Genomic DNA, 11,514 nt, shown 5'->3' on the forward strand with positions numbered 1-11,514 from the left:
CTTAATGGAGGTATTTTCTGGCAGAATGGAAGACCTGTGCTGGAAGATGCAGGGCTGTCTTTGTGGAAGGAGGAGGAAAAGCTGGTGTGGGTGCCTGAGGTTGCTCCTGGTGGGAGTCTGTTCTCAGGCCACCCATGTGTATTTTGTGTGCTCTGAAGTTCAGAGCCAAGAACAGGCAAGTCTCTGAACCAAAGCCATCAGCCTGTTTCCAGAAACGTGTCAGCGGATTAGCTTATTGGCTTTCCCCCTGAGTGGCATTAGCTCTTACCCCGTCTCATGTTCACCATCTGGCTTTGAGTAAGACGTCTTTGAGTGATCTCTCTTCAGAAGGCTGCTCTGTGCCAGGGCTTTCTGAGGGCTGTTCAGCTTTCTCCCTCATCAACCTTAGGGCCCAGTGCTCTCCAAAAAGAGGTAGTCAGTCTGTTGTGTCTACATTTATACATACCTGAGATCAAAAGAATACTTAAGACCTCAGACAGAAAAAATAACCAGCTTAAAGGAGAATGAGTCTGAAGTCTCATGGTTAAAGGCCTGAAGTCTATGTTGTCAAAACTAACAAGTGAATCTGTCCTTAGGTGAGGTTTTGAAATGGAGTTGCTTTGCTACAGAGAAAGCTCTTTCTGTCTGTGAGATGATACAGTCATCCAGGTTTTAGCAGAGCAAGGGAGACGAAGGGGCTGGAATTTTTCTTCCTCATTGGAAAGCAAAGCCCGTGGGTGGAGGTGCTTAAATGAACTACCTCCCCTCCTCCCAGGGAGCTGGCTGCTCTCTCCTCCTAGGTTAATATACATTGACTGGGGCTAAATGCCTGATGCTTCTGGACAGAGTCCAGCCCCTCAGCAGAGCAGCCGCACTGTGGAGATACAGCTGCTGGCATTAAAGGGCTAAACCCTTTCCAGCTGCTTTGCTTTAACGGGAACTGCCTGCAGTCGGCAGCTTAACGGAGCTGTCTTAGCCCGATTAGGAGGAAATGACTAATCTCGGCATCTTCTCGTAGTGCTGGCCTGGAGGTTCTGGGGCAGATAACCTGGTAGGATGGGAAGTGGTTGGATAAGTGGTGTTGGGGTGCTAGGTGATTATCTCCTCAAAAATAGTGGTTCTGGCTTTGTATGGCTTGTGCTTTGTCTCCATGAGGACAGTGGGGTTCTCTTTAGTGGATCCCCTGACACGGGGGAAGAGAAGATGTTCACAGTGAGGCATGGCCTGTATATTTAAAAGCTGGACTAGCAACAGACATGCAGATGAGTTGAGAACACACGTAGGCAATGATATCCATCCCCTTAGAGCAGTGGTCGGTAAACTCAGTCAACGGAGCCAAATATCAACAGTGCAACGATTGAAATTTCTTTTGAGAGCCAAATTTTTTAAACTTAAACTATATAGGTAGGTACATTGTTACTAATTTAATTAGGGTACTCCTAAACTGGCCTTTGCTAAAAACTCAAGGGGCCAAAGAGCCGCATGTGGCTCGTGTGCTGCAGTTTGCCGACCACTGCTAGGGGAAGGAGAAGACTTGAGACCTTTCACTGTGGTCCCCCTTTGGCCTTTCATTCCCCTTTTCTTAAAACCTGACTTAAAGAGCCAAGATTCGAGACTGAAGTGATCATTTCTTTGATCATAAGGTGAATTTAAAATATATATTTTAAAATCTCTGAGAATTAGACTATCTTATAATCAATGGCATCTTACTAATAAAATGCAGTGATTTTTCTTTCTTAGTGGCTCATAAAATGATGGTGCATCTTATTATCAGTGACATTGGGTTTTAAGTGTTAGCTGTTTGTGGGAGGTAGGCTAGATATGGAGGCCAGGGAACCTGCTACTTAGCTGTGGAAAGATTAAAACGGTGTTCCCTCAGGTCTTAGGGGAGCTGAGGTACAGGAAAAGTAAGGTTCAGCTCCAGGGTATCTGGCACAGAGCATGTGTGGGATAGGATCAACATCTGTCCCGGCCATGACTCCCCAGAGCCATAATGTGTGACACCTGAGTCAGGGAAGGGGGGAGAAAGCCATTGTGAATCAGGCCAAGACCAAAATAGTATTCCATCCTGGTGGAGTTCTGAAATCACAATATAGGCTGAAACATTCAGGTTGCTTTAACACAAAAGAGATGAGAGGTATTAGATATTCTTTGCAGGGAGTTGGGAGTGTTTATTGCAATTCTTTGTCCAATTTGTTCACCAAATCCACAATACCAGAGGAGGGCTTTTCCTCCCTTGAAATTGGAAGGCCATGGTTTAGGAACTGACAAGAAAAGGACAGAAGTTAAGGTAACTGTTGCCCTGAGATGAGAAGCCAACTAAAAATATAATTTTGTTTACGAAGTCCTTCCTGTTTGGTAGAGAGAGGTGTTCAAATAACTCTAAAGGAATATGTTAAGTGCCAGGGGGGAGGTGGGTGCTGAGTGCAGTGGGAGCTCAGAGGAAGAAGGGAACTGGGGGCTTGTAGAGCCTGGAAAGTGACGACATTACAGCTGGATCTCAAGATGAACAAGGCAGCTGGGGAAGCATATTCCAGGCTAAGCAAGTACCTCCAGCCTGGTATGCCATTACTGGGCACCGCCGACTCTGCCCTGGCCTTTTTGGCAGCCGACTGGACCCTAGCCTGGCTGGGCCTTGTTTTTATCCGTCCATGGGGTAGGCTGGAGTTTTTGGTCCCTGCCTTTCTCTCTGGCCTCCTCCATGCTCAGCTCTGGCAACAACTGCTCCTTTATCCGACTTAATCAGAGCTGTGAAACAGTTTCATTTCACCCTTTTCTGTCCATTAACTGCTGCCTATTAATTAGTGCAGTTGGACTCCCCACACTCATAATCGTCCTTCACGAACCATGCCTTCCCTCTGCAACTTTTGCTAAATATGTGACTGCTCCTCAGTGTAGCTGCCCATCCCTGAGACATGATTACAGATGTTGGCTGTGTGGACCCCCCGCCCCAGCTGCCCAAGTGGCCACAGCTTGGCCTGATGCTTCTTCTTGATTAGCCCTTCATAGCCCCCTTCCCTCCTTCCTCCCTGTCTTCCTCCTGACATTGCCAGGCCTCACACTGGCTGCAGATTAACATCCTGTGATAAGGAGTGCTCTTCTCATGCTGCTCCAGATCTTGGAGAATAGTGCTGGGGGCCCAGAGGGACTGAGGTGATCCCCTCTCCTGACCTAATGGTCCCATCTAAACCCCAGTCAGCTTGTTCCAGATCACTTGACCTCATTATAGATCAGAGATCACAGATTTTGATCGTGCTGCCTCTTAAGCCCTCAACTCCGATGACTGCTCCTTTTTGTTTACTTAGCTGCCATATGAAATTCCACATGCTCAAAGCCCTGCTTCTTTTCACCAACCAGCTTCCTTACCCTTATTCCCCGAACCTCCCCCAAACCAGCTCCTAGCCACCATCACCCCAGTGCTCCACTCCCCTGTTCTCTTTCCTAGGTTTGATTCTTGACTCCTTTCCTCTGGATCCTCCTGGCCCAACCCACTCATGCTCACTCTCCTTTGCTCAAGCTAAGCCTAGGGTATGGGGAGGAAGTGACCCCTTCTTTACTAATAGCTTGGCTGCGCTAGAAACCAGAGGGGAAACGGCGGTACTTATTGGCAGAGGGAATGGCAGATGATGATGGTGGTAAAGCTGGCTACTGCCTACTGCTTTGACTCAGTGCCTGGTGCTGTGCGGGGTGCATATGCGCCACGTCGTTCTTCCAGCCCCCTTAGGAATAGACCCAATTTTTCAGATGAAGGAAGTGAGGCTCAGCATCCTTCAGTGACTTGTTCAAGTACACACAACTGTAAGTGCCTGAGCCTGTAATTTAAATTCTTTCAATCCCTAATCTACCTTTATGTAGTCTTTTTCTTTTAACCTTGCTGTATAGAATCCTTTAGGTCAAATGGTTTTCTTTGGAAAATAAGTCATCGTCTTGCTCCTCCCCTCCCCTCAGTCCAGGGAGCCCAAATGTGTTACACAACCTGGCCCCTTTGTGGGCTTTGTCCCTTCTGTAGTGTGGTCCCAGATTAGACCTGTCCTCTTTACATCCTGAGGTAGCAGTGGGGGTGGGAAGCACAAAGGGGCTTCCTGCCAGCCAATGAGGAAGCGACAGCCTAGGCTAGGTGCTGGCATCATCTGCTCCTGCTAAGATGATCATCAACATAAAAGGCTAATTGTATTAATCACCAAGGCACCCGTCCGGAGTCTCCCTCCCTCTGGGGAGAATTATGAATTACAATTGCAGATGGCTCTGCTGATTGAAGACAGTGCTCAGCAGGGAGAAGGGCCAGATCAGATTACACACCATTAATTAAAAACTCCTGACAAATGGGAGGAAGAGAGTGCACATCAAGGGTCTGCCTGGTGGGGTCTCAGTCCTCTCTGTGCTCCTCACCTCCCACCCAGGCCCAGGGGCTGTGACTGTGAAGCCCTCTGCCCCTGGCTGGAACCACTGACACTTGGTTTCCTGAAGGCCAGCCCTTCCCTCATCCGAACAGATGGCTGGCTGTCCTATTAAAGGGCTGCAGAGAAGGAGAAGCTCACCTTTGGTTCCTCATTTCTGTTTAACTTTGGATGCTCTTCAGATTTTAACCTAATTCCTCACTTCTCACGAAGCTTGTCTCCTTGCCCTAGTCCTATTCCGACAGCCCAGCTTCAAAGAACTGTTTGTGAAAGTAGCCCCCAGCTTCCTCTTCTGGCAGTCAGTCACCCCTCCGTCCTGAAGTTTCTGGGACAGAGATTGGCTCTGAAGTAGGAGTGAGGACTCCCTGTGACTGTGTACCCTCTTCCCAGCTATCCCTGTGGGAAAGCACAACTCCTCAGCTGCTGTCATCTTGACTTATTTGGAGCTGTAACTTCTGAATTCTCCTCTTGATCAATTACTACCTCCCCACCCTCCCAGCCACCCAGCCTCAGTCATTCATTCATTCATCAGACTTTTATTGAGCACCCAGTGTGTGCTCTGCTCTGGGGGTGTGGATGCGGAGATCATTTGTCTAGGAGCTTAAGGGCCTACTGCAGGAGCTCCACCCCCTGCCCTCTTCAACCTTTTAGTTTTTGCTTCCCTCATCCTCTGGCTGCAGCTTGTATAAGACCCCCTGGAGCGCTATTTTGGAAAATTCTAAGCTGGGAGCTTGGGAGATCTTAAAGGGACTGTGGTACTAAGCTGGGTGACCTTTAGCAAGTCAATCATATTACATCTCTCTCTCCCTCTCTCTTGCACACATACACACACAGTCCATCTGTCCCTGCTTATAAAAGGGCACAAGAAGCCCTGGGCTCAGATTGTGAAGATGGAGGAGTGTGGCCCAGCTTGGGGAGCTGTGCACTGTGTTCTGCACTGACAGGGTAACAGCACAGCATGGTCACTGTAGCCATGAGTCCCAGGGATGCATAGGTCACAGCTGGGCCCTGTTACCCGACCTGGGGAGACTTTGGCAGCCCCTTCCCCACCATTCAGCCCCTTTGGAGACATCATAGAAAGGAACCTATCTATTTTATGGATTTGGTTGCTGCATCTCAATACCATGGTGACGGGTGCCATAGAGATGAGAACTGACTTTTACAGGCTTGTGCCTTCATTCTAGGACATCCTCTCCCCCTTACAAAGCTCCACACACACTCACCCCCCACACACAAAGCTCCCAGGTTGGTAGACCCAGCAGAGAAGGAGGCAGGGGCCCTGTAATTGGAGCTGATGAAATGAGAAAAATTTACTCTTTTCCTCCCTTTCACTCCTCTTCCTCTCTCCTCCCTCTTTCCTCCCATTACCAACAGCAATTGTATTCAAACCCAACCATCACAGTCATAGCAACAATAATCATCATTTATTTGCTTTGTTTTTGTAACATTTTAACTTCCAAACACATTTTCCAATTTCTTTTTTGTTTTCACAGCCCTCTCTGGGGGAAGCTTGTGGCCATTTGATAGCTGGGGAAGCTGAGATCCAGATAGGACCCCAAGTTGTGGGCAGCTTGTAAATACTAACAAACCAACTGAGACTGGTAGTCCATCACAGGCACTGAACTGAAAATCTTGGTTTCCTGGGTCATCCTTACCATCTTCGGGACTTGCTCAACCGCTTTTGGGAGGTCCTGGCAGATCTGAGGAGGAGGCTGGAGACAGCTCCTGTGGCCCAGGTCAGGGACTGGGCTGGGCTGTCCTCTCAGAATTGTTCCTGTGAATAGGACTATAGGGTGGAAGGCGGGCAGACACCCAGATCTTGCCCTGGAAATGACCCTCTGCTAGCTTGAGAAAGCTTCCTCTCTGTGTCTGCTCTTCCCAAGAGCAGGGCCTCTCCTGAACATCGGGGGGGGGGGGGGGGTTGCGGGGGGGGAGGAATGAAATTGTACTGGGAGGGTAATCTCTGTCCTCAGGAATCCCCCAATCTGAGGGGAGAGCCCTACCCCCCAGACCACACTCAAGAGCAGAGACATCCCTCTGAGGGGCTCTTGGTCTTCTGGGAAGTCTGGCCCCTCCTTCTCAAGGGTGATGTGAGAAGTTGGGGTTCACCGAGGTGCCTTGAGTCTTCAGTCTCTAAGCAGACTGGTGTCTGGGCTCTAATTCCTTTTTTTCCAAGACATAGGGATCTAGAGTCCAGATAGATGAGAGGAGGGGAGGGCAATTATGAATTCCCCTGCCTCCCTCTGCTCTATCCCATTAAGAGATGGTGGAGGAGGAAATTGAACAAATTTGTTCCCCACATTCTATCTAGAATTGTAATGCCTGAGAGAGGAATCCCCTGCCCACTCTGTTAGGACAAGAGGCCAAGCCTCTCTATATACCCTTCAAAATTCCCCTTCCTCTCAGAAAACCCAAAGTCCTGTCACACAAGGCATGCTGCCCACATACAGGGCTCCTCTCAGAAGCCTGAGGGCAGGGGCCAAGTTCTAGGCTATCTGACACACACTCTCCCCTTCGGTGTCCCCTGACCTGCGCTGGGATTCCTTTTTCTGGGGCTCCACTTCTACCACTTGATCCATTTCTGTGGTGCCTGTGAAGATGGCTAGTCGCTGGGCCAGGGTTTTGGTGTCAGGGAACAGGATAAAGTTGTAGATCAGCGAAGCCAGCACACCCCCTGTCAGGGGTCCCACCCAGAAGATCTGAAGAGGAAGAGAGAGGTGGGCACCCGACTTGTGAGCGATCAGGACCATAGGGTGGCTTTGGGACCCCTGTCTCCTCCCCCTGGTGCTGACTTGGTCTGACAGGAACCCTCAAGCTATCTAAAAGGTGGCAAATTTGAGAAGCACCAGTTCCTCCCACCCCAGTCCCTGCAGGTGAGGGGATCTTGCCTCCCACAGGGTGGGCCCAGTCCCCTCACCATTCCTTTCTCCTTCCTCTCACCTCCCCATGCCAGCCGGGAGCCCTGGCTAGTGCTTTTCCTATCTTTGCTGGCATATGTGTCTATTTCTGTTTCTCTTTTTCTTTATCCAAGTTTGGAAATTGGTCCAGCTGGAGAAAGTGAATAAGGAAACAGCCATGACTTGAGGCTTGGGGCTGTAGCTCCTGCCCTGGCCCATTTCTTGCTAATCCACTGGGTACCCTGGGCTGTTAAAGCTGGAAAGAAAGGAAGTACAAGCCAGGATACTCGCTCTGGTCTTCTGAGCTTAGGAAAACCTCCAGTGGGGGTCAAAATTGTCTGTGGCAGGGAGATTCATCTGCCTGCTGCTGGTAACAGTCCCTATTGCCCCTCCTTGGGCCCTCACCCCTCCCATGACTACTAGCAGAGGGTCTTACCCAGTGGACTTCGAACTTCCCAAGGACAACGGCAGGACCAAAGGAGCGGGCTGGGTTCATGCAACCGCCAGTGAAGCAGACCTGGGAAGAGATTGTGGGTTCAGGGTGTGAGGAGGCTCTAGGCAGGTCTGGAAGGGGACAGTCCCCTCTGCCTTGGCTCAGGGCCGCAGTGCTGGCCTTGGTTTCTGCAGCATCACATCCTGGGCCTGGAGTGCAGGGCATAGCCGCAGCCCCAAGATACGAGGGGCTCAGGGAGGGACATTTACTGGTCTTCAGGGCCCCTGCAGCCCCACCCCAGCCCACCCCCCAGGAGGGAGCAGTGTGTGCATATGCCTAGTGTTCCCTTTGCCTCTTACCCCAATGAGGTGGCCCGCTGCCACAGACATCCCAATCATGATGGCTGGGGAGCCCAGAGCCTGGCGGCTGTCAGTAGAGGCAAAGACACAGAGCACCATCTGCAGGGTCAGAATCAGCTCCAGTGCCACCGCCTGGCCCGTTGAGACAGGGCTCTTGACCTGGGTGAAGGGGTTACACTGGAGTCCACACGGGCCTGCCAGGGGATAGTGACCCCCTGGCCTCATTTCTTCATTGTAAGAGGGTGACATCTCACCACTGCCATTCCAGGATTTAAGGAGAACTGCAATGGGGCTCGGAACAGCCTAAGCCACTTGCTTCCTGCAGAAGCAGTGTGACCCTTCCCTCCTCAGTGGTTGGTTGGGACCAGTGATTTAGGCGGGTGGCAGGGGCTCAGGACGGGTGGGAAAGGGGAGGCGCAGAGAAGCTGGGGTACATGCTTACAAGCTGGGTGGGAGTGGAAGAAGGACACTTGGGGAAAGAGGTGGAACATAGATGATTAGGAGAACCTGGGAAAGGGGCAGTAAAACAGGCCTTCAGGTCCCAGGGAGGGAGGGGCACGGGGAAGCAGAGGAGCAGGGGACGCGGCATACTTGGGCAGGAAGATAAAATGCGAGCAGGCCCCTGCCACCACCTACAGCCCCAGCCGGCCCTGGCTGCCCCAACCCTTAAATGCCGGGTCCTTCTCCAGCTCCTGCCTCTTAGTGTGGCTTCTCTCACCTGTTCCTCAAACCACAATCCCATTCCTGCTCTGCCTGCCCTAAAGCCACACATAGTGCGATTCCCCTGGGTCCCAGGCCCATCACAGAGCAGGTGTAAAGCGTGTACCTGAAAGTTTACCTGTCTGGTTTCTCGCCTCCAGCCTGGCCCTCCACCCTGACCACCTGTTTAGACACCTCCCTCCTGGCCCTACCCGCTGCCCCCTCCTGCACTTACCACATTGACTGCAAAGGTTTCTCGGATGTCCTCTGGTGTGACCTTGTAAAGCAGAGCAGCTCCCACAATGGCCCCTAACAGTTGGGCAGCCACATAGGCCAGAGCGCGGGGCAGGGAGATTTGGGAGCCCACGAGGAAGGCCAGTGTCACCGCAGGGTTGATGTGGGCCCCGCTGACCTTCCAGGCAATCTGCACAGCCACGGCTGTGGCCATGTTGAAGGTAATGGCAATCTGCAGCACAGAGGGAAGCGCCGAGGGCCAGCGCGTAGCCGAACCCACACCGAAGAACACGTACAGCCCCGTAGCCAGGAACTCGGCAAACAGCGCCTTGTTGATGGCCATCCAGAACCGGCACCCCAGCGTACTGGTCAGGCTGGGCCTTTCTGGTTCCATTGTGTGTAGGTTCTGGTGTTTTGGCTGCTGCCTCCTCTGCTCCCAGGGCCTCTCTGTTTTCCTTGCCTCTGGTCTCCTCTGTCTCCTCTGGTCTCTTGTCTCCTGACTGATGCTCACTGTCTCACTATGTAGGCTTCGCTGGTCCCACCTCCAGCTCCTCTACCGCACTGCTGCCCCAAGACTGCACGGGTCAGACTGGCAAGGATTGAGCTGACAGGGCTATGTGTGTCTGGGTGGTGGGAGTGGGGGGGCACGAGGGTGGCGCTCACATGCCTGCTCCAGGCTGAGCTCACCTGACAGCTGGGGGAGGGGGCGGTCTCTGGGCGCTGATCTGGAACCTCCCAGGAGGATTCCAAGCTGGGCAGGCCTGACTGTGCTGCAAGCAGAGGCCCAGCCTCACAGCCACAGGTGCAGGAACCGTGGTGGGCATGGGATTCCAGGGTGTTCACATCCCTGATGTCAGCTTAAATAGAGCAAATCACTCAGACTCCCAAGTCCAAGGCCTCTTCAGAGGGTCCTGTGCATTCTGGTGGTGGGAGGCACAGGGGGCAGTTCCTCTTTTCCTGGCCCCTCTGCCTGTAGGCTCTGCCTCCTGATAGGCTCACACCATTGTGCCTCATGTAAAATGCAGCTCTCTCCATTCCCACCTAAAACCCAACTCACAGAAAGCAGATGTGAACAATCAACTTTACTATGGGGATGTGGGCCTGTGGGGGTGCAGAGGGGACAGATGGAAGACGGGTTTATTCCACAGCTAATCAGATGACACGTGGCAGTGGCCACTCCTGCTGCCTGCCAAGTGGGAATTTCCACTGGTCACGCACCCACTTCTCTTCTCTGTCTCTGCGTCCCTCAGGCTTCTCCACCTCAGCACCCCCCTTTCCCACCCCCACTCTCCTTCTCAGGGGCCAAAACAATTCCTCTTAATCTCACACAGGGCAGGTGAGCCATTTTTGTGACTATACTGGCCCTGAGGTCACCCATGTCCTAGGCTCTGCCCTTTTACCCCCAGCAGCATATCAAGGTCTTTGCCCAAACAAAAGTATTCCCTCCCTAAGAAGAATCTGCTAAGCTGCTAAAACAATGCCGTCTTCACCTCTTAACCTCATCTGGTGCTGGGACCTCACCCCTGGCCACATCTACCTGCCCAGTGGATGTCCCCTGGTTGTCCTCAAGCCCCTCACATACAATCTGTCTCCCGGTGAGATCCTCCTCTCTCCCATTCCCCCAAACACACTCCTCCTGTCCTCCAGCTCCATTGGAGGCACCTGGGAAGCATCCTGGACCCTTTTCCCCCTCCTGCCCCATCCACTAAGGGCAGCAAGTCCTGCTGAGTTTGAGTCCTAAATATTTCTTTTTTAAAATTAATACATCTTCATTAAAAGTCATGTTTCTTTTGCCTCCGCCTTCCTTCACCGAGTCCTAAGTATTTCCTGACTGTGCTCTCTCCTTGCTGCCCCTGCAGCCTGCAGCCTTTAACCATTCTCTCTCTGCTCCCTTGCTCTGCTCCAATCAATTATCCACACTGCAGCCCCAGTGATCTTTCTAAAATGCAAATCTGATCCTACTGCTCCTCTGCTAAAACCCCTTCAAAGCCTCCATCTCCTTTATGAGCAATCTTCGTGGCCTCCAAGGCCCTCTGGGATCCTGCTCCTCCTCCCTCACCTCTCCCCATTCCTTTACCCTCTTTACCCTCTGGCCTCACCAAATGGACAGTGGTTCTAGAACACTCCATGTTGTCTCACCTTGGAGGATACCCTCTCTTCTCCTTGGAGAGCCCCTCCCATTTCCTTTGCTTGGGTAACTCCCTAAGCCGTCCCTAAAGCTCAGCTCCAATGTCACCTCTTCCTTTCCTGGATGAGGCCCCTCTGTGTGCTCCCACCACCCCTGAGCGCTTCCTGCATACAGTCATCATAGGGTGTCGCCATGCTGTTAATGTGTCCCCCCAGAGGCGAGCCCCTGAGGGGGCAGGAGCCAACTTTTGCTCGTTTCTACATGTAGTGTCTTACACAGGGACTGGTTATTGTAGGTGCTCAATAAATAATTGTTGAATTGCCTGACGTGTGGTGGCACAGTGGATAAAGCGTGGACCTGGAAGGCTGAGGTCGCCGGATTGAAACCC

The 11,514-nt window shown here is 52.0% G+C and overlaps 1 protein-coding gene across 3 annotated transcripts; it reads right to left on the reverse strand.

The window, feature by feature from the left end:
* Window positions 1-5,785: 5,785 nt before the first annotated feature.
* On the reverse strand, window positions 5,786-9,597 carry AQP6 (aquaporin 6). 3 transcript variants are annotated; one of them, XM_066365766.1, is made up of 5 exons: window positions 9,000-9,597; window positions 8,066-8,224; window positions 7,710-7,790; window positions 6,906-7,075; window positions 5,786-6,562 (listed from the first exon to the last, which is right to left on the reverse strand). In XM_066365766.1, exons 1-5 carry the CDS (start codon window positions 9,390-9,392, stop codon window positions 6,394-6,396), a joined length of 972 nt encoding a protein of 323 aa, XP_066221863.1. In that variant the 5' UTR covers window positions 9,393-9,597; the 3' UTR covers window positions 5,786-6,393. The 3 variants fall into 3 exon arrangements, with proteins under 3 accessions (XP_066221863.1, XP_066221865.1, XP_066221864.1); XM_066365768.1 differs by lacking the exon at window positions 8,066-8,224; XM_066365767.1 differs by having other exon boundaries at window positions 6,425-7,075; window positions 9,000-9,596.
* Window positions 9,598-11,514: the final 1,917 nt, after the last annotated feature.

This window comes from Saccopteryx leptura, chromosome 2 (genome assembly GCF_036850995.1).
Source record: "Saccopteryx leptura isolate mSacLep1 chromosome 2, mSacLep1_pri_phased_curated, whole genome shotgun sequence".
Lineage (NCBI taxonomy): Eukaryota > Metazoa > Chordata > Mammalia > Chiroptera > Emballonuridae > Saccopteryx > Saccopteryx leptura.